This window comes from Diceros bicornis, chromosome 4 (assembly GCF_020826845.1).
Source record: "Diceros bicornis minor isolate mBicDic1 chromosome 4, mDicBic1.mat.cur, whole genome shotgun sequence".
Lineage (NCBI taxonomy): Eukaryota > Metazoa > Chordata > Mammalia > Perissodactyla > Rhinocerotidae > Diceros > Diceros bicornis.
In genome coordinates, this window is record NC_080743.1 from 28,614,843 (window position 1) to 28,636,950 (window position 22,108).

The 22,108-nt window shown below is 36.5% G+C and overlaps 1 protein-coding gene across 3 annotated transcripts in view; it reads left to right on the forward strand.

The window, feature by feature from the left end:
- Positions 1–22,108, forward strand: part of RPAP2 (RNA polymerase II associated protein 2) — a 74,116-nt gene that overhangs the window by 35,698 nt on the left and 16,310 nt on the right. For all 3 annotated transcript variants that reach the window (XM_058538518.1, XM_058538517.1, XM_058538516.1), the window contains one exon: positions 4,832–4,900. In XM_058538518.1, the coding sequence (XP_058394501.1) occupies positions 4,832–4,900 (69 nt within the window). The remainder of the gene's footprint in view (positions 1–4,831; positions 4,901–22,108) is intronic.

The following is a 22,108-nucleotide window of genomic DNA, read 5'->3' on the forward strand; positions in this document are numbered from 1 at the left end:
TTTTTTAATTATCACTCAGATAATAGTAAATATATTCAGTTAGCATCTGTGCCTGAAATTATCTTGACTCAGGAAAAGGAAAAATATGAGAGCAGGTAAAATTTTGCTATTCTGCCACTAGAAGTACTTTGAAGTGAAGGCAGAGACCTTGTCGTGTTTCCCCAGTGCCTGAAACAGTGATATAGAGCAGGCACTCAGTACATTTTTTGCTGAATGAGTAAATGAATTCATGAAATCTTAAATTTGCCTTAACTTTGGGAGATTTGAGTACAATAGGAAAGGAAATTCTATTTAACTGTTTTTGCCATTATTTTTTTTACATGCTTATCCTTCTTTGACTTTTTTTGGTTATGTGCCAGATTCTGTTTTAGTTGTTGCAGACAAAGCAGTGAACAAAACAGACAAAAATTCCTTCTCTCATGGAACTGTTCTCATAGAGAGCATATGTAAGTTTTTAAAAACAGTATATGTATTATTATTATGTGGTGATATGCCTCCTTTCCCCTTTCCCAGTTCATTCTCCTCCTTTTCCCTGCCAGGAGCAGGGAAAGGTGATGGTACTGAGGAGGGAGGAAGTAGTGACTTTAAATAGGCTAGTCAGGGAAGACCTCATTGAGAAGATGCCATGTGTATAAAGATCTAACAGTTTGTGAGGGAGCAAGCCATGTTGCTATCTGTGAAAATAAATCAGACAGGGAACAGCAAATACAAAGGATCTGAAACAGGAACAGGCCTGGTGTGTTCACAGACTGTTAAGGATGCTGGTGAGGCTGGAGAAATGAGCAGAGGCAAAGGTACAAAGAGATATGATCAGAGAAGTACAGGGTGGAGAGTATGCTATAGGTTATATAGGCCTTGTAGCCATGGTCATCATTCTGCTTTTACTCTGTGTGAGATGGAGAGCAGTTGGTGGATTCTGAGCGGAGGAATGACACGATCTGATATACATTTTTAACAGCATCACTCTGGCTGCTGATTTGAGAATTGCAATAGATGGACAGAGGCAGAAAGACCGTTTAGGATGCTGTTTCGATAATCTAGGCGAGAAATGATGTGGACCAAGGTGAAAGCAGTGGAGGTAATAAGAAGTGATCAGATGCTCTTTTGAAGATAGAACCATCAGGACTTGTTGACTGGTTGGACATGGGGCGACGTGAAGAGAGTCAAGGTTAACCACAAGATTTTTGGCCTGAACAACTGGATTCTGGAAGGATTGGGTAGCCATTTACTGAGATGGAGCTATCTGCAGAAGGACACAGTTTTGGGGGGAAGATGAGGAGCTCAATTTTGGCCGTACTAAGTTTTGAGATGCCTGTTAGACATTCAAGTGGAAACGTCAAGTAGACCATTAGATATAGAAGTCTGGAATTCAAGGAATAGGTCCAGGCTAGAGATAATAAATTCGAGAGTTGTCAGCACATGGTTATCTAATATTTAAAACTATGAGAGTGGAAGATAACACAAAGGGAATGAAGATATGTAGAGGAGATGACAGACCCAATGGCAGAGGCCCTGGTGCAATCCAAAATTAAAAGGTCTGAGAAGGAGTGCCAGTGAGAGGGAGGGATATCAGGCAAGTGGAAACCAGGTGAAAGAAGTGTTCCAAGGAGAAGGGAGTGATCAACTGTGTCAAATGCTGCTGGTAGATTAAGATGAGGACTGAGAAATGTCCTTTGGATTTGGCAACATGAACATCTTTTGTACATTTAATCCTCACAAGAACCATGTGAGGTAGTACTGTTGTCCCTGTTTTACTAAATTAAAAAAAAAAAAAGTTCTACAGCCCTTGCATATGTTCAAGGTAAAACACTACTAAGTGACAGATCTGAGTATTGAGCCCATGTCTGTCACACTCTTCAACCAGTATACTGTACTTCCTTTTTATATTATCTAGACTTTAAATTTTGTAAAATATTTTAATGATGGAAAAAATTCAGATTAATGTAACAAAGATACACATATTTTCCACTCAGAATTAACAGATTTTAATATTTTGTAATATTTGATTCAGACGTATATTTTTAAATAAAACAAAATATAGGTTAATTCATTTGTTCAGAAAAAATTAATTGAATGCCTACTGACTGTCAGGCACTTGTTCTGGGCACTTGTAATAAATAGGTGAAGAATACAAAGATTCCTGCCCTCAGGCAAGGAAAAACAGATAATAAACAATAATTATATGTTAAAAGGTGATAAGTGGTATGGGCAAAAAAAGAAAAATATATAGCAAGGTAAGGGAGTCAGGAATTTGGGGCCGGGAGGTAGAAAGAAGTTTCACTTTTTAATAGGGTGATACAGCTAGGCCTTAATGCAAAGGTGACATAAGGAAACTTATCTGAGAAAAATAGTTTCAGGCAGATGGAATAGCCAATGCAAAATCCCTAAGACATGAAGTTCCCTTTTTTCCCTTTCCCGGTTCATTCTCCTTTCCTCCTCAGAAGCAACCGATACTGTGTATTTGATGTGTATCTTTCCAGTCTTTGTTTTTATACTTTTACTACAAACACGTGTCCATAAATAATATTGAGTATTGTCTGTTTTTATTTATATAAATGTCATACCATACTTGCTTCTTTAATTCAGATTATGATGAGCAAAATATGTAAGTCTAGTTCATTCATTTTGACAGCCATTTAGTATTCTATAAAAATGCCGCAATTTATTTTTTTTCATTATAATCAGTATCACGTTAACTATCTTCATACGCATTTCTTATGCATAAATAATAGAGTTTGTTTGGGATTTATATCTAGAAGTGAAGTAGCTGAGCTATTCATATGCGTTTTCAGCTTTATTAGATATTGCCAAATTATGGTTGCTCACATCAACAGTGTGTTAAAAGTACTATTTCTTCATGTCCTCACCAACCCTTGCTATTGTTAATTTTTTATTTTTGCCAGTGTGTCGGAGTGAATTATTGTTTTTATATTAATTTCCCAGAATACTAGTGAGATTGAGCTCCTTTTCAAATGTTTACTAGGCATTCAACTTTCCTCTTCTGTAAATTGCCTGCACTTATCCTTTGCCCATTTATTTATGGCTGGGTTTTTTTTTAAGACTTCTATTTTTTTTTTTAGAGTAGTTTTGAGTTCATAGCAAAACTGAGAGAGAGGTACAGAGATTTCTCATATAACCCCTGCCCTCCACACATGCATAGCTTCCCCCATTATCAGCATCCCCCACCAGGGTCATCATTTGCTACAATTGATGAACCTACATTGACAAAATCATTATCACCCAGAGTCCATAATTTATGTTCGAGTTCACTTTTGGTGACAATCGATGGGTTTGGGCAAATGTGTAATGACATGTATCCATCATTATAGTATCAGAGTACTTTCAGTGCCCTAAAAATCCTTTGTGCTCCACCTGTTCATCTACCCCCTACTCCCTGCCCCACAACTCCTGGCAACCATTGATCTTTTTACTGTCTCCATAGTTTTACTTTTTCCAGAATGTCATATAGTTGGAATCATACAGTATGTAGCCTTTTCAGAATGGCTTCATTCACTTAAGTAATGTGTATTTAAAGTACCTCCCTGTCTTTTTGTGGCTTGATAGCTCATTTCTGTTTAGCACTGAATAATATTCCATTGTCTAGATGTACCACAGCTCATTTATCCATTTATCTCCTGAAAGACATCTTGGTTGCCTCCAAGTTTTGGCAGTTATGTACAGAGCTGCTATAAACATCTGTGTGAAGGTTTTTGTGTGGGCATAAGTTTTCAGTTGCTTTAGGTAAATACCAAGGAGCACGATTTATGGACTGTATGGTAAGAGTATTTTTAGTTTTATAATAAACTGCCAAACTGTCTTCCAAATTGGCAGTACCATTTTGCATTTCCACTGGCCGTGGATGAGAGTTCCTGTTGCTCTACATCCTTGCCCGTGTTTGGTTTTGCTGATGTTCAAGATTTTTGACATTCAAATAGATGTGTAGTAGTATCTTACTGTTGTTTTAATTTGCATTTCCCTGATGACATATGATGTGGAGCATCTTTTCATATGCTTATTTGCCATTTGTTTGTCTTTGGTGAGGTGTCTGTTGAGGTCTTTGCCCCATTTTTTAATTGGGCTTTTGTTTTCCTATTGTTAAGTTTTAAGAATTCTTTGTATATTTTGGATAACAGCTGTTTATCAGATGTTATTGGCTATTTTTTTCTTATAGTCTTGTATCATTTTTTGTTTAGAGTGATCTTTCTAAATGCTTTCTGAGAAACTAAGATGACTACAGTGTATTTTGTTGTCATCAACTGCTAAGTGATAGAATTTACTTCTGATTTTTTAAAACTTAAGTTTTCTTGAATAAAGACAGTCTTACAATTTATTAAGTCAACTCTCATTTCTGTAAATTATGTATTGTGACATCCCTTAACTGCCTGCTGCCGAACTAGCACAACGTAGAAAGGTGCAAAAGATGAATTAAAATTAAAATCAGAAATTGCTTACCTTGTTAGCTTTAATAAAACATTTGATTAGGGGGAAACATAAAGGATATGGTTATGGGAAGGTGTGTATGTATATTTTAATAAACCATGCAATTTAGGTTTCCTGTATTGTTCCTATATTCCCATCTTGTCTAGTAGTAGTATTGTTATAAATATATAAAAGTGAGGCTGGAGCACTTCCTTTTGAGATGGTCGTTATCAGATATTGAATAGCAAACCACATTATTATACTATTGACTCTTTCCTATCAAATATAACAAGAATAAAAAAGTAGTGCTATTTGACACATGGTATCATAAATCTGATTTTATCTGAAAATAGAAGGTTTATGTATTTAAATGTAACAATCCTTTGGTAAATTTTATCTTACTGTGTTTCAGATTAACAAATAGAAATATTATACACAAACCTGCAGAGTGGACCTTAATTGCTGTGGTGTTGCTGTCATTGTAAGTACTCTTTCAGATTTTAACTCTAAATACTAAATATGAAGCATTTTGATTAGGAAAAAGCAAAGTTGTTTATTGATTTTCTAAATTTTCTTAGAAAATGTTGTACCTTTATTTTGTGCCTTATTTTCCTTTCCTATATGGTAAAATAACTTTCATGTAAAGTAATATGCCATATTTTGATAAGCTGTGATTATCTACTTTATATTTTTTGCCATCTTTTATTCTGAGGGCCTTTTTCTTCACAAATATTATTTGTTATCTTTTGAAAAAGAAGAACATCCCCATGCTGGATATATACAGAATAGTCCTTTAATTTCATTTTTAACAGTGCATTTTATTAACATTGAATGGGCCTCATTATTTTACATCTGTATTTTTAACAACATAACTAATGCTATTTCGTTTCTCTTCAATATATTTTATTATTAATAGCATCAGAAAATTTTTATTTTCCAAATTAATGTACATCTTTAAAATCAAACAGATTTAAAGGAACTGAAGTAGATACTTACTACACAAGCATAGATAAAACATTTAATACTCATTCACCTTTTAAGAAATCACTAGTGGTTTCTAAGGCCATCTGTCAACACGGTTAAAACCATCTAGTAAGTGTAGTGTTTTTCAGCTTGAATTGCAAAAGTCTTCTTTTGAGGACCATTCATTACTGCATTACTGTTGCTACTTGGTGCTTGTTAGGTCATTGAAGCCCACAGGACATTGAATATTTACTGGACACTCACAGGTCACAATGTGTTATGAGCCAACCTTATAGCATCTCCAGCCCTACATTCTCTTTCTTTGATATTACTTCAGTCTGACATGTTATTCTGGCTTCACTGTCCCAAGGAAGACTGTGCTGGGAGGCATTAGGGTAGGCTTCAGTGAGCCAGCATCTGTGTCACCCAACCAGATACAACTCACATGATTCATTAAATCAGAACACAGAAAATAACTTTACTTGAATGCCCTGATATAAATTTTTTATCAACCATAAGAACAAATCTTTTGTCATTTCTACTATTCAGTGTTCCAGTTGAATTGGTAATTTGTGAAACAGATCTTATTAATTTTTTAGAAAGTTCTTTCCATTTTATGAAATTTGTAAATATTTTGGTCACTGGCAAAAAAAAATATCAGTATCTCTGCTCACCCACCATATCCTATGCCTGCTAATAAACCCTCATAGATAACTGTTTAACTGCACTTCTGCAATTCATTATTCTAAAGGGGAAGTAACTTTTTTGGTTGACAAGTCAGAGGCCTAAGCCCAGCAGTAATCTCAGAATCTTGCTTTCTAAGCCAATAACTGGAAGTATTATCTTAATGAGCAGCTGCTTACTAAGGGTACATGTTAGGTCCTGCTTTTTTTTGTATCAAACTCTTGCCACATCTTCTCCAAAATGTATATAGCAAGGAACAAAAAAAGTATAGAAAATGAAATAGTAAAGTCCACCATTAAAATTTCATATGATTATTCCAAACAAGAATAAACCTCTAGCATTTGATTTTAATAGAGGCACCCATGTGGCACAAAGTACTGAAAGCTTTGCTAGTCCTTTTAGGCGCTATTTGACTTCCCTAACTTTGGATGTAGTGTAGGGAACTGCTTATTTCAAGGGTCGGTGACCCATAAAAATAGTAACTTAATTGAATTAAAGAAACAAACTGCTCACATCTTAGGTGTATTGCATATTTCACATTGTGCATCAATCTTGAGGTTGTAGCAGTAAACACTATTTCCTTTTGTCATTTGCCTTTAATCCTTCTCTTTCATTATTCCCTAATCCCTACAGCTAGATATACCATCTTTCTCCTAATCCTTGGTCCTTTTGATCCCTGAACAACTAAAATCCTTTCCAGTTAGGGCCTTTTTGGCTTCTTTCAAAATCCTTGGTCACTATAGGCACCAAATCTCCTGGTACTTCTTGGTTTTTGCCTTTCAAATCTTATTTTCTCATAATTCTAACTTGTGCCATAGGCCCTTCTTACAAGTTATCACTGATCCTTTCCATTCTGCGTTTGCACATTCTGTATCTTCACTAGCTGAATCTCCTTATTCTTTGGTCATCAGCTTCTAAGACTTCTGTCTTCTGCCTCCCTATTATTTTAGTTCTTATTTCCTCTTTTCTCAGAAAGTCCCCTTTGGCTGTTCATATTTTTGCCGCCCAGGGAATCTGTGGCTCAGCGGATAGCACATTTCATTCTCAGCCTTGTCCTTTTACCACCCTTTTAGAGTAAATATTACTATATGAGATGGGGATAGAATTAAAATACATATCCATCATGTTACAACTAATTCCATTGACTTCTATAAAGTATAATTATACTTTAATTTATATTCTCAGCCCTCTTTCCTCCACAGTTCAGTTACTTTTTAGAGAAGGCATTTTGTCATTGGGGAAAGAAAAAGCAGGCATGAGAGCCAGTGTTGGATAAAGAGCCTTAACCACAGTGAAAAATATGGAGACTTTAGACACCCAAAGAGACATGCACATATAAAGACAGAGGAGGTAACACACACACACACACACACACACACACACACATTTGTGGAGCAGTAATCCCACCATTCAGCCTTTTAATTTATTGCTGCAAGATTGAACATAGCCATACATGGGATTATCTTTTTTTTTTGTTTTTTTAATTGTTATCCTATGATTCAGAAAACCTTTGCATCTACTCTCAAATTTCCTTTGGAATTTTTTTAGTCATTCCTTATAGACATTTCTGGAATTCATGTTAAAAAGTGAACTTCTGATAAGTCTTTATAGTTAGGAAAAAGATTATGAATGGCAGTTGTCACTGAAATGAGTATAAAAGGTAATATACATTATTATTAGAACAATGGTAATATTCTTTGTATATGAATATTGGAAAGTTTTGCTATTACTAGCATTTGTTTAATGCATGAAAGCTGTTTTCAGAATTCATCATGAGAACCACTTAGAAAAGGATACATATACAGATACATAATTTTATTAGTATATTGCTATACTGGCTGAAGTGTAACTCTTGTTAAAGGAAAAAATCAACATTTTGAGCAAAACATGATAATCCAGAAGAAAAAAATAAAGCTGGGTCTTGAATTTTCACGTCTGTATTCTTAAAAGTAAATAAAATGTTTCTGTAGCAAATCATCTTTTCCTGGTAACTTACCTTGCACTTTCACGGATATATTAACATTAAAAAAATTTGAACCACAACATGTAATTTCTCAGTTTATACTGATGGAAATTTTATACCCGTAAAATCTCAGAAAGAAATTGATCGAATTGAGTTGATACACTTGATCTTTGCACACTCAATGAAGTGCATCTATATATAAAAATACATCCTGACCCATTCCCACTTCATTTAGATTTCTCATTAATTCCATAGGACTTGAATGGCCCCTGTGACTGCAACATTTATTGATATTTATGCTGTGTATTCAGACCCTAAATAGTTACCAAGAGCACACAGAAAGATCTTTTAAAGCAGAGCCTAAGCAGTGTACATTTATTTAACAGTGAAGGAATTAATGTCCTTGAGTCCTCTCATTTTTATTTAATAACCATTATAATTAACAAAGATTCTCAAGAACTCCTTACACATAGAAGAACATCTATAATATTGATAATTGACCCAATTTTTTTGGTTTTTAATAACTGATTAGAAATGGAATAAAGTAACCTAGTAATTGATGTTATTGCTTAAGCACTTGGTTTTAGTAATTTTATCTCTTAGTTGAACTTTATCAGACTTTACTCTTACATACTGTATGTTGAAATAATACAAAGTTGAATCTGATTTTCCCACATCCTCTAATGAGATATTAGGCAGTTTCCATAGTGATGATTTTTAATAAAAATGTGTATAAATATATATATAGTCTGCTATAAATATTTTAGTACCTCTGTACCCTATTATGTAAAGCTTGTTAATGTATTTATATATTTTGATGTGTTTACATACCAAATTAGAAAACACGATAATTACATTAAAGGGCATTTTATGATGCCTCCTCATAGTGTATCATATATTTGTTTTTATATTCGTCATAGTTCTCATCTTACCCTTAGTATAGGAAAACAGAAACTGAAGAATCACTTTTCATCATCATCATAGTATTCAGAATAGTTTCTTTGAGAAGATTTTGACTGGTATTTTGAGAAGATTTTATAGCCGTAGGACACCTCCCTCAGCTCACTCCCTTTTCTCCTTTCCCTCTTCGCTTTGCTCTTACTCTTCCCAGTCTTCTTTGACCTCTGTCATTATACTTGACCCTGTAACACAAGAGAGGTGCAGATGCTGACCTAAAGCTGAAAAATCTAGGGAAAGGTCCAGACCAAGGCTGGCAGCCAAAGCGAAGCCATATGGAAGGCTATTGAGAAGCAGATTGACTGGCCTGAGTTCCTTTATGAGCAGCCCACATGCAAGAAATGGGAATCAGTTTCCTCAATGACTTCTTGTATTTAAAATGTAACTTTTTTCACCCAAGTTTAATTTTAAACCTTTGTACATAGACCACTACTTTGTAGTATGATGATCTGTGGTAATTATAGCATAGAAGTCAAATGTCTCTTAGTGGTTAGCCAGGGAGAGAGAGATGTGTTGTGTTCCATGGGAATGATTTGGTTATCTAATGAAGGAGATAAATATTTACTTTGTATTACTTAGAAAGAATAGAGGGTAGAAAGTGACTTGTGGTAGTCTAGCATGGATACGTGCTATTCCTAGTTTTATGCCCTTGATGTTCTCTAATGGAAAGCTTTCAAGATCATCTCCAAAAATGTCTGCTTTCATTTTATTTATCTGAACTGTCTGTTTCCAGTGAACTGTGGCCCACTTCCTAGGCAGAGACCATGCAATAGTTTATTCCTCCTAAAAGCTTTGAGTAGTTCCATCATTTAGGGAGTAGCATGTAAGTCCTGGGAAATGGTATTTAAACAAGCTCAACTTGACCATGATCACTAAACAAAAGCCATCACTGGACATGGGCAGCCACTTTAGGTAACCATCATACAGACAGATACTGAAGAGAGTCACTTCCCTAGGGTACCAGGCATGAATGGAAAGATGTGACTAAGGCTTTTTGCCTCAGCAGGTTATTTTTATAACCCACCCATCACTAATTTCCTTAGAGAAATTTGTAAGCACACCATGAAAAATGAAGAGATGTTTCCTTAGAATTTATTGGTTCTCGGGTGTATTCCAAAGCATTTCTCCTAACATTGCCAATTTAGTTCTGAGTATTTGAGACCATAATAGATCATTGAAAAATTTTTTATATTTAATTGAATTTTTTATTGAGATACAACTCATATAACATAAAATTCACCATTTTAAAGTGTACAATTCATTCGTTTTTAGTATATTCACTGTATTGTGCAACTATCACCACTATCTAATTCCAGAACATTTCCATCACCCAAAAGGAAACCTCGTATCTATTAGTTTAGTCCCAGTTTCCCCTTCCCCATCTCCTAGCAACCACTAATCTACTTTCTGTTTCTATGGATTTACCTACTCTGAACATTTCATATAAATGGAATCATATAATATGTGGCCTTTGTGTTTTATTTCTTTCACTTAACATAATATTTTCAAGGTTCATCCATGTCATAGCATGTAACAGTACCTCATTCCTTTTTATGGCTGAGTAATATTCCATTATATGGATATACCACATTTTGTTTATCCATTCATCAGTTGATGGACACTTGGGTTGTTTCCATGTTTTGGCTATTATGAACATATGTGTACAAGTTTTTGTGTGAACATACGTTTTCAGTTCTGTTGAGTATATACCTAGGAGTGGAATTACTGGGTCATATAGAACTCTGTGTTTAACCTTTAGAGGAACTGCTAGACTGTTTTCCACAGTAGCTGCACTGTTTTATTTTTTGTATGTGTTTTTTTTAATTGAGGTATACTGATAAATAACATTATATAAGTTTCAGATGTACAACATAATAATTCGGTATCTGTATACACTACAGAGCAATCACGACCATAAGTCTGTTTACCATCCATCACCATACAGCTGACTCCTGTCATGCGTTTCACCTGCCCCCTTCCCCTCTGGTAACTACCAATCTGTTCTCTGTATCTATGAGTTTGTTTTGTTTGTTCATTTGTTTTGTTTTTTAGATTCCACATATAAGTCAAATAATACAGTATCTGACTTATTTTACTTAGCATAATACCCTCAAGGTCCATCTGTGTTGTCACAGATGGCAAGATTTCCTTCTTTCCTATGGCTGCATAGTATTCCATTGTGTGTATGTATGTGTGTGTGTGTGTGTGTGTGTGTGTGTGTATGCCATCTTCTTTATCCATTCATCGATAGATGGACACTTAGGTTGTTTCCGTATCTTGGCTGTTGTAAATAATGCTGTAGTGAACACAGGGGTGCATATATCTTTCTGAATTAGTGTTTTCATATTTTTCAGATAAATAGTCAGAAGTGGAATAGCTGAATTGTACAGTAGTTCTATTTTTAATTTCCTGAGGCATCTCCATACTCTTTTCCGTAGTGGCTGCACCAATTTACATTCTCACCAACAATGTATGGGGGTTCTCTTTTCTCCACATCCTCACCAATGCTTATTATGTCTTGTCTTTTTGATAATAGCCATTCTAACAGGTGTGAAGTGATAGCTCCTTGTGGTTTTGATTTGCATTTCCTTGATAATTAGTGATGTTGAACATCTCTTCATGTGCCTGTTGGCCATCTGTATGTCTTCTTTGGTAAAATGTCTGTTCAGATCCTCTGCCCATTTTTTAATTGGATTGTTTGTTTATTTTTTGTTGAGTTGTCTGAGTTCTTTATATATTTTGGATATTAACCCCTTATCGGATATATGATTTGCAAATATCTTCTCCCATTCAGTAAGTTGCCTTTTCATTTTGTTGATGGTTTCCTTGGCTGTGCAGAAGCTTTTTAGTTTGATGTAGTTCCATTTGTTTATTTTTGCTTTTGTTTCCCTGGCCTTTGGAGTCAGATCCAGAAAAAAATCACTAAGAGCAATGTCAGAGAGCTTTCAGCCTGTGTTTTCTTCTAGGAATTTTATGGTTTCAGGTCTTACATTCAAGTCTTTAATCCATTTTGAGTTCATTTTTGTGTATGGTGTAAGATGGTGGTCCACTTTCCTTCTTTTGGGTGTGGCCATCCAGTTTTCCCCGGCACCATTTATTAAAGAAACTGCCCTTTCCCCATTGCATATTCTTGGCTCCTTTGTCATAAATTATTTGACTGTATATGAATGGGTTTATTTCTGGGCTCTCTATTCTGTTCCCTTGACTTGTGTGTCTGTTTTTATGCCAATACCATACTGTTTTAATTACTATAGCTTTGTAATATAGTTTGAAATCAAGGAGTGTGATACCTCCAGCTTTGTTCTTTTTCTCAAGACAGCTTTGGCTATTTGGGGTCTTTTGTGCTTCCATTAGTTGCACTGTTTTAAATTTCCACTGGCAATTTTTGAGGGCTCCATAGATTGAATTTCAAAAGTCATCTCTTCTTGCCTCATATCCAGGAGTCCTTTTAGAGGCTTATATTTGCAATTTTTCCAAAACTTAAATATGCCTATTCTAATTGATTTTAGGCCTTCATGGATTTGTAACATCAATTCCTTATGTCCTAGGAATTTCTACCACATAAGCAAGATGAGTACCTATGAGCGCCATTCGCCCCGCCCCCACAAATAAGATGCTAATGTTAAATGTGAGACCATATAAATTAAATGTCTGAACCTTGTGGTATTTATTTTGAATTCCTCAGTATCCATAAAGTTCCTCCTTTTGTTTTTTTTTTTGCTTGTGTAAATTTTGGATTTGTTTATCTTATGATGTTTACTATCACAGTGCCTTTGTCATTGTGAAGTTTAAGTATTTACCTGTTTACTGAAGATTAAACAGTAATTAGATTATTTCTAGCCCCCCCCCCATGCTTGTTGCTGAGAGTTTATATAAGGAAAATATAATATTTTTTAATTGAAGTAACTTTACCCTCAGCCAGCAGGTCTATGTGGGTATCCAGATATTTTCTAAAGAAAAAATAATGCTTGTTTAAATTTTTAACCAAAGCCTACTTTCTGCAGCAATTTTTTTTGTTGTTGGTGAAGCAGATTGGTCCTGAGCTAACTTCTGTTGCCAATCTTCCTCTTTTTGCTGAGGAAGATTAGCCCTGAGCTAACATCTGTGCCCATCTTCCTCTATTTTGTATATGAGATGCTGCCACAGCATAGCTTGATTAGCAGTGCATAGGTCCGCGCCTGGGATCCGAACCCGCAAACCCTGGGCCACTGGAGCGGAGCACGCAAACTTAACCACTACACCAGCGGTCTGGTCCCTCTATAGTGAATTTTTTACCTCAGAATTTTCTATATTTTTGACAATTTTAATGTTTAATGTTAGTCTTTTTATCCATAAGTGGCTGAGAGTCCCCAACCTCAGGCCACAGTACCTATTAAACTCACCAAGGGTCCTCAGCAAAAAGACGTGCTCTCCAGCTTCCCCATCCCAAGCAGCAGCAGCAGCGGCAGGGGTGACAGCAGTAGCAAGCAGCACTTGGCCCTTGCCAGTCACAGCCTCGACTTGAGAAGTCAGTCTCCATATCTGCTGGTAACATCTTCACATCCTCACTAAGCTCACTGAGAGGATAGACCAGGGAAGGCTAGGAAGCATGAGGCTTAAGGGCACTCTTATCCGTAGCTTCAGGGTTCTGCACTGTGACAGTGTGATAATCACTGTGTGTGGACACCACTGGTTGGTTCCATTTCAACCTTAGAGCATTGGAAAAAAAGTTGGAGCCACTATTCTGAGATAATTGTTACATAGCAACAATTATGAAGAAAAGCTTTTCCAACACTCATCAACAAAGCTGCTCTGTAGATCTGTCACAAACAGGATTTAGATATAAAGTTTTAAAGTCACTACAGCCCAGCCCTTTAAACAAACCTGTGTGTAATATTTCACTACAAAGTGAGCTACAAAGAACTTGTTTCTTTTGAATTAGAAAATCAATGGAAAGCATCACTGCTTCCTTATTAATAGGTAATCCTAAAGCATTAAATGCAAACATTATCAGGGCATAAACCATCTGTTATAAGAAAAACATTTTATTTTATTTGGCTATCCCAGTCTTTTATAATCAAAGTTTTTATCTCAGTTTTTTAGATTATAGTTCTCAGATAGAAAGCCTGTAATGTCATTACTTCTTTGTGGTATGTTCTTCTTGTCTACTTTCTTTATTTTTCTTAGAAGTCTTTGATAGTAATAGCCTCACATGCCTCTTGGTTTTTCAAATTTAGAGACTTCAGCTTTGTGCCTAGGCTAAAATTAAATGCAGTTTAAATTTATGTAAATAATTTTTATTAAATATTATGATATTTTTATTAAATATAATTCCCTTACCCCAGAGACCACCTTTAGCTATAAAGGGTCTCTTAAAACCCTAAATTCAGTCTATTCTGGATTATATCCTATTTTTTTCCCTTGCACTAACATTGTAGCCTTGCACAAGTTTCTTAATCTCGTTGTACCTTGTTTTTCTCATTGGCAATATGAGGGGTTGGACTAAATCCAGGTTAAATCAAATTCAACTATGAGATGTTATAAGTAAGAAACTATACTAATGCAATATGTGAAAGGCTACCGAAAGAGACAGTGAAGATGAGTATATTTAGCATAGGAAATAATTTAATTCTGCTGATAGAGAGCCATGGTAACACTGACCAAGTACCAAGATACTTTGTTAGGTATCTTACACAGTAAGCTCAGCAAAGAAATGCATTGAATGATATGGCTAGTCACTCTTTCTGTGGAAAGATTACAGAGTACTCACTTAAGTAAATGGGAGGAACACCCCCAAGATTCCTTTACTCTCTTTCTACTGCAGACTTAGCTGACATTATATTACTTTCCACATCAAAGATAAGGAACTGGCCCTGGATGCAAAAGAAAACAGCAGAGTGTTTTAGTACCTCAGCATTATACTAAAGGTGGTGAAGAGCAAAATAAAATATGTAAGTTGATGTTTTTTAATGTAAAAATATGTTTAAAACGCTGTTTTGCTTATAGAATCCTCTCTACAACCGTGGGCCTTTTTTTCCCCCTTCCACTTTATTCTTTACATCTTATTCTGGGAATAAGTCTTATTACTGAATAGGGACGTCTTGAAAGCTGTTACTTTATGTGAGAGTTTCTGATTCTTTGTTCAGATCACATTTAAGGAAATCTTTTAATGTAATTCTAGAATAATGTTGTCCTTTTTACTTTTTTTCCCTCTCATTGATGAAAAGATCCCAAGTGTTCATTGATAAAACTCCTTTGAGCTAGATCTGGTAGAGTAACCTGAGGTTATTCTCTGAGACAGTACCATTTGATTGTTAGCTAAAGAATTGATAAGTACCTTACTTGTAGCCCTGATTTTTCTTGTAAAGAGTTTGTTTCGACTTTTTTATGTCTTTAATATCATGCCACGAAAACCAACATAAGTAGAGCCCATGGATACCAGAAAAGGAGATGAGACCCACACTTAGCTGTCGCATCATAACTATAAATCACTGTAGAAGCTGGCATCTACACAGTAATGGAAAAGTTTTCAAATACTTAGAAATCTGCCTCAAAAAGTAGCCAACAAATATTTATTGAGCAGCTGCTATGGGTAAGACTGTGACTTAGGCCCTATGGGGGATAAAAAGGTTAAAGCCCTATGCCCTCAAAGACTTTACAGCCTACTTGAGGGTGAGGAAAGAGGGAGATCAACATTTGCAAAGGTAACTACAATAGAAAGTTGAATGTGTTAAATGCCAAAAAAGAAGCACAAACTGTTGCAGAGTTTCAAAGAAGCAAAAGATCTTGACTAGGAAGACCAGAAAAAGGTTTCACGGAAGGAGGATTTGCGATAGGCCCAAAAGATAGAAAGGGTTTCAAGAAATAGAAATGAAAGGGGGCCGGCCTGGTGGCCTAGTGGTTAAGTTCACATGCTCCACTTTGGCGGCCCAGGTTCGCAGGTTCGGATCCCAGGCACGGATCTACGCACTACTTATCAAGCCATGCTGTGGTGGCATCCCACATATAAAGTAGAGGAAGATGGGCATGGATGGTAGCCCAGGGCCTGTCTTCCTCAGCAAAAAGAAGACTGGCAACAGATGTTAGCTCAGGGCTAATTTTCCTCACCCAAAAAAAAAAAAAAAGAAGAAGAAGAAAGACATAGAAGTGAAACTATGAGGGCATTCTAGGAAGTACCTATAGCATGAAAAAAAGCAAAAAGAAGAGATGTAGTGAAGGGTACAAGATAACTGGAAAGAGGCTGGAAAGTTGGGTCTGTTGTCGAGATCGATCCTTTAATGGCAAGTACACTTGTTTCAGTGGACACTGAAAGTCGTTTAAGTATTGAGCAGAGAGTGCCGTCATGAAGGCTGTGCTTTAGGAAGATCAGTCTTGGAGAGATCTGGAGTCAGATCTGATCCTGTTTTCCACCTTGCACCAGTCTTTCTCAGGCTTCCAGTTACTCCTAAAGAAAAACGTCTTATTGTGGCCTCTGTGGCCCCGTGTGGTCCAGCCCCTTCTTCTCCAGCCTCACCTCACACCACCCTACCTTATTCTCTCCATTCCTGCCACTCTGACTTTCTTTCATACTTATCATACTCTCTCTCACCATAGGACACAGGTTATCCCTGTGTCCAGAATGTTCTTCCCTCCCCTCTTCCTTTGGTTAATTCTCCTTCATCTTTCAGAACTTGAGGAAGTGTTTCTTCCTCAAGAAACTTTTCCCGACTTCCCTGACTAGATCAAATATCTTTATAAACAGGCCTTCATAACACCATGTACTTATCTTTCCTAGCACTTGTCCTGTTTTCACTTTTATATTTAATTATATGATTGCTTGATTAATGTCTGCCTCCCTCATTCAACTTGATGATTTTAGGGGCTGGTTCTGTCTGATTTTACTCACTATTATATACCCAGCACTTAGCATTGTGCCTAGAGTGTCATAGATTTACAATAAATATATGGCAGTGAATGAGTGAATGAATGAGATTAATTAGGAAGTATCATTTCTTGCTCTTTGTTGACTCCTTCCCTCCTACCTACAAGTGCTTATTCATCTTTAAAGTTTGAAAAACAAAACGGAAAAACCAAACACACCTATCCTTTGTCCATAACCTCACTGAACCCTCAGACTATCATCCATTCATTTACCAAACTTCTTGAGCTAGTCTGCTCTCAGTGATTGCAGTGCTTTTCATTAATCCCTTGCATTCTGGCTCTTGCCCACACCATTTATGAAATTGAGTTTCTCAAAGCCTCCACTAGTAACAGCCTAGTTAACCAAAGAGCACCGAGGCAATGAACTAAAATAATTACAATTAAAATGAAAAGGGAGAGACAGATGATGAGACATTATAGCTCCAGAGTCTACAGAGTTCGGCCATGAGTGGGGGCTTGTCACACATGATTTCGCAATATTAGGACAGATGACTGGGAAAATACTGGTGCCTTTAGGGAAGTGGGTAGGAGGAACTAACTGAAAGAGATAATGCATTTGGTTTAATACCTGTTCTACAAACACTGAGACTATTCCTGTTCAGTTTAAAGTTCAGGCAAATTATCCAGTTGGGTGGTTCCCTAGTAGGTAGTTGAAAATGTGGAATTGGAGCTGAAGAATGGTAAGGAAAATCAGAGACCTAGATTTTGGAGTGAGCGTTGTGATGAGTCAGATGGCACAGGTAGAAAGTGTTAAATGCAGTTTCAAGATGAAATAGAACCTGTGGAACAGCTGCATCCATGCCGAGCATGCCTGAGAAATACAGAGAAAGCAGAAGAAGGGGGAAAATGGACATTTTTTGAACATCAACTATGTGCAAACACCGTGCTAGACTCTTGACATACAGTATTTCATTTGATCCTCATAATTCAGTGAGGTCAGTGGTGGTGTCCCACTTCCCACAGGAAGAAACAGACTCTGGAAAGACAAGCACTTTGTCAAGTTCACAGCTGGGATTCAGACTCATACCTATCTGACTTCAAAATGTGTGCACTTCCCACTGCACAGTGTAACTCAGAAAGGTCTGTATACAACAGAACACTGTCGAGGAATCCAGAGTGGGTTTGAGGTTCAAGAAAGAGGTGGTAACTACCTTCTGAGAACCAGGTAGTTATCCTCTGCTGAACAAGGACAAGGACTAAAAAAGCCTGTGGTTTTGGCAATTAGGTGGTTGTGGGTGACCTTCAAGAAAGCGGTTTCCATAGAATGATAGGAGTGGAGACCAGATTGCAAGGGCTGCTATAGTAGACAGTTGTGAAGATACTAGACATAGCAAATGTTGACCACTCTTTTCATATGGTTGGCAGAAGAGGAGAGGAGGGAGGGATTATCACCCGAAATGACGTGGTAAATCTGCAGAAGACTTCTCAGGATAGTGGAGGCTTGAGCATGTTGGTAGCAGAGGGGAAGGTAATGTTAGACAGGCAGGGTTGCAAGTACTAAAAAGACAGGGTAACTGACGGGATGGGGCCCATAGAGAAACTGGGAATGTCATCAAAGGCGTATTTGCCTATTACTTTTTCTTCCCTGACCCTTGTCACCCACCTCCCTCTCCCACATGTTTCTCTCTCCTTGCCTTGAATGTCAGTGTTATTTGGTAACATTTTGCTTCCTGTACTTAATTACAAAAGTGAATGAACCAAACCTTGTATATTTCTCCTTCCAAAAACACATATTAGTATTATGATTTCATTACTTGTTCTGATTGTTTCTTACCCCCTCCACCATAGGTCAGTGATCTGCCCCCTAAGAGAATTAATTTAGGGCAGCATTTCTAAGCTTGACCTATATAGCCACTGTGTTTAATTCTGGTGACTTTCTTTTTCATATTCATGATTTTTATATTCCCTGCCTTCTCATCTTTCATGACCCACAAATCAGTCTTAGGGACATATACATGTACTTCAAAAATATATATATATATTTATAAAGTTTCTGCATGAGAATAAGAGACTTTCCATTCATCCAAAAATTGTGTTTTGACAATGTGTAAACAGTACTAAACCAGGAAAGATGTCTACAGTAAGAGAGGCAAATTTGAAACTGTTTTCTTACCAAAACAGTCTCCATGCAGCCAAGGACATTGTGTAGGTTACTTTTTTTTTTTTGATAGTTTTATTTATTTTATTTTTTTTGAGGAAGGTTAGCCCTGAGCTAACATCCGTTGCCAATCCTCCTCTTTTTGCTGAGGAAGACTGGCTAACATCCGTGCCCATCTTCCTCTACGTTATATGGGACACCACCACAGCATGGCTTGACAAGCGGTGCGTCAGTCTGCGCCCAGGATCCGAACCTGCGAACCCCAGGCTGCCGAAGCGGAGCACGCGAACTTAACCGCTACGCCACTGGGCCAGCCTTGTCTAGGTTACTTTTGTCTCCCTAGTGCCAAGCACTCAATTTGGCACTTAGTAAGCACTCACTGAATATTTGTAGAATAAATCCAATGAATGGGCGGGAAAAACTTGGATAAATTATTGTGGATGTTGTGGACTTCCACTTAGAAGTGGTAGCACTGGTAAAATTGCATTGCACAGGAAAAAAAATAGTTGCTTACTATTATGAATGAAAAGAAGGACAGTGACCCTGTGTCTCTGTAATGATTCATATTTTCCAGGGTGGGTATAATCTGATAAGGATGTGACTATTTAACCTAAAAAGAATTGCTACTTTTAACCAAATCTAGCATTGCTTTTTTGCAAATAGATTTTTATAAAATCTTTAATAAAATTAATGAAAAACAATTAAAGCTAGATGTAAATGTGAGATTCTTTTAACTCATATAATTATAAAATTAGCATTTTAATTCTTTTTAATGTTTCTTTGATTTAAAAACTTTATTCCAAATATCGCTTTTCTCTTATCTTTCATGGACTTACTCTTTTGTCTTCTGTGGACTGATAAAATAGAAAAATTGGTTACAGAACAGTTAATCACCAAGTATGTAGATATAGCACTAAATCTTTTTATTTATCTGGTGCATCACAGACACAATTCTGGAGAATTCTTTAAATGTTTTACATGTTGATATTTGTTCCCTGAATTGGAAGTATTTATCAAATATTATTAATGTCCTAATGGAAAATTTCACTCTAGAGGCAAACTCTCCCTTTAACTAGTTTACTGAATGTATTTTATTAACTAGTGTTGCAAACTTGAATGGAAGTTATAGGCAGAAAAAAATTCCCAGATATATTGAGTGCTTATTAAATTCAAGATGCTAATCGCCTAGTGTGTTTTTTCTCTGTTGTCTTTGAACACTTCCGTTTACATTATGTATTGTAGAGACTTAACACCTTTTTAATATTCTTCCTGCCTCTGACTTTTCTCATTCTGATAGTTCTAGTTAACAGTCAAGTCATAGGGTTCTTGGAGGCAAAATTCAAATGCTTCCGTTTTACTCCTTTTTAAAATATTTTTACAAGCTTTAGAGCAGATTATAAAGGCCAAAGACTACAGTGAGGCTTGGTATTATGTAGTTGCTGTTTATGTTGTCCCACTATCCATTTTGAATGAGGAGTTTGAAAGGTGGCTCTTTGTCATTTTAGTACAACTCAGGTATACTCTGACTTAAAGGACGGGGCATGTCAAAATACACAAGGCTTAATACTGAAAATTTCAGTGGAGCAAAAGTATGTGGGAAACAGCCCCTGTTGAACACTGCAGTGTCTGTGGAGGTGAAATCACATTATAGTAATGGAATTGGCTGCACTATTTCAGTTTCATTTATTTACTGATTTTCTTTCCAGTGAATTTTTCAGGCGCCATATTATGATGCTGTTCATCACATGGAGGTTTTTAATTGCAGTGAGTGACAAATCAGCTGAACTGCAAAAATGTTTAGTACGAATAAAGCAACTGCCGGGTTACAACTGGTATTCCTGTGGTTCCAGGGCAGAGAAAAATGCTGCTCATCTGAAACACTAAGACTTCTGCAACTTTCACATGCTCCAAATTTCCCAAAACTATAAAAGTAAATGCTACTAACTAATTCTCTGCAGCTAAGGTGATACATTGAAATATATGGTTATACATTGAAAATAGGAATAAAAATATGTATTCTTTCCCCAAGGGAAGAAAAATACGCATTTGGGGAAAAAAACTTTTTATATAATTTGAAGAAATATATGAATCCCCGTATGCCATGTTAACATGAGGAAGTGGAGTCAGCAAATGTAGGTTTCTCTTTTGAGAAACTTGATGATAAGGGTAGGAGGAGATTGAACAGTAACAATTTGTTTTGGCTAAAAGAGACTTCAGCATGTTTGTAGGGTAGGGAGAAGGAGCCAGTAAAGAAAAATAATCTGAAACTGGGGGGGTGGGGTAGATATACATGATGGAACAGGGTCCTAGAGGAGGCACAAAGAAATGGGATCATGGTCAGAGGCAGGAATAGCTTGAACAGGAAAGAAATGCTACATCTTCTGAGACAGGAAGAAAATAAGTAAACAATAATGTGGTTATAGATAAATTTGTAAGTAGAAGGGAGGGATTTTTAAGTCATGCCTGACAACTTCATTTTTCATTGAAGTAGGATATAAGGTTGTGTTCTAAAACTAAAGAGATGATCATTGGGTAGAGAGTGAAAATAGTGGTAACAGAGCAGTCATTGAAAGGATCCGGAAAAGGAGCTAACCAAGGGCCAGAGAAAATTGACAAGTGCCCAGATGAGGCCAGAGATCATGGATTTGTAGTGGTATGGATCTTCAAAGTTCCCTTCTTCCTCCCGCTCCCCTACCCCCAGTAGTTTGCAGCCATTCTGTTGTAGGTGTGGAGAAAGTAGCATTGATCTCAGGTTGTAGTTTTGATGAATAGGAAAGCTAAGACAAGGATGCAAGTGATTCAGAAGAGTGCTGGGGAGAGATTAAGTCAAGAAATCAGGACAAGTATAATTGGTAAAGGATAATGGAGTTATCTTAGGAAGAAAATTGGTCATCCCAATCAAATATTTATGTCCCTTCCCCCAAAGTTGTATCTTCAGCCCTGACATCTCTCCTGGGTTGCAGACCAAAAAAAAAAAAAAAAAATTATGTATTTATTTGTTTTTTTGCTGGCTATCTCTATTTGAATATCCTTCAGGCATTTCAAACTCTAAGATCTGAGATTGAGTTCATCTTCCCCTTCAAATGTCCCCTACTTCTTTTGGTGGCATTTCCATTTCCCTAATT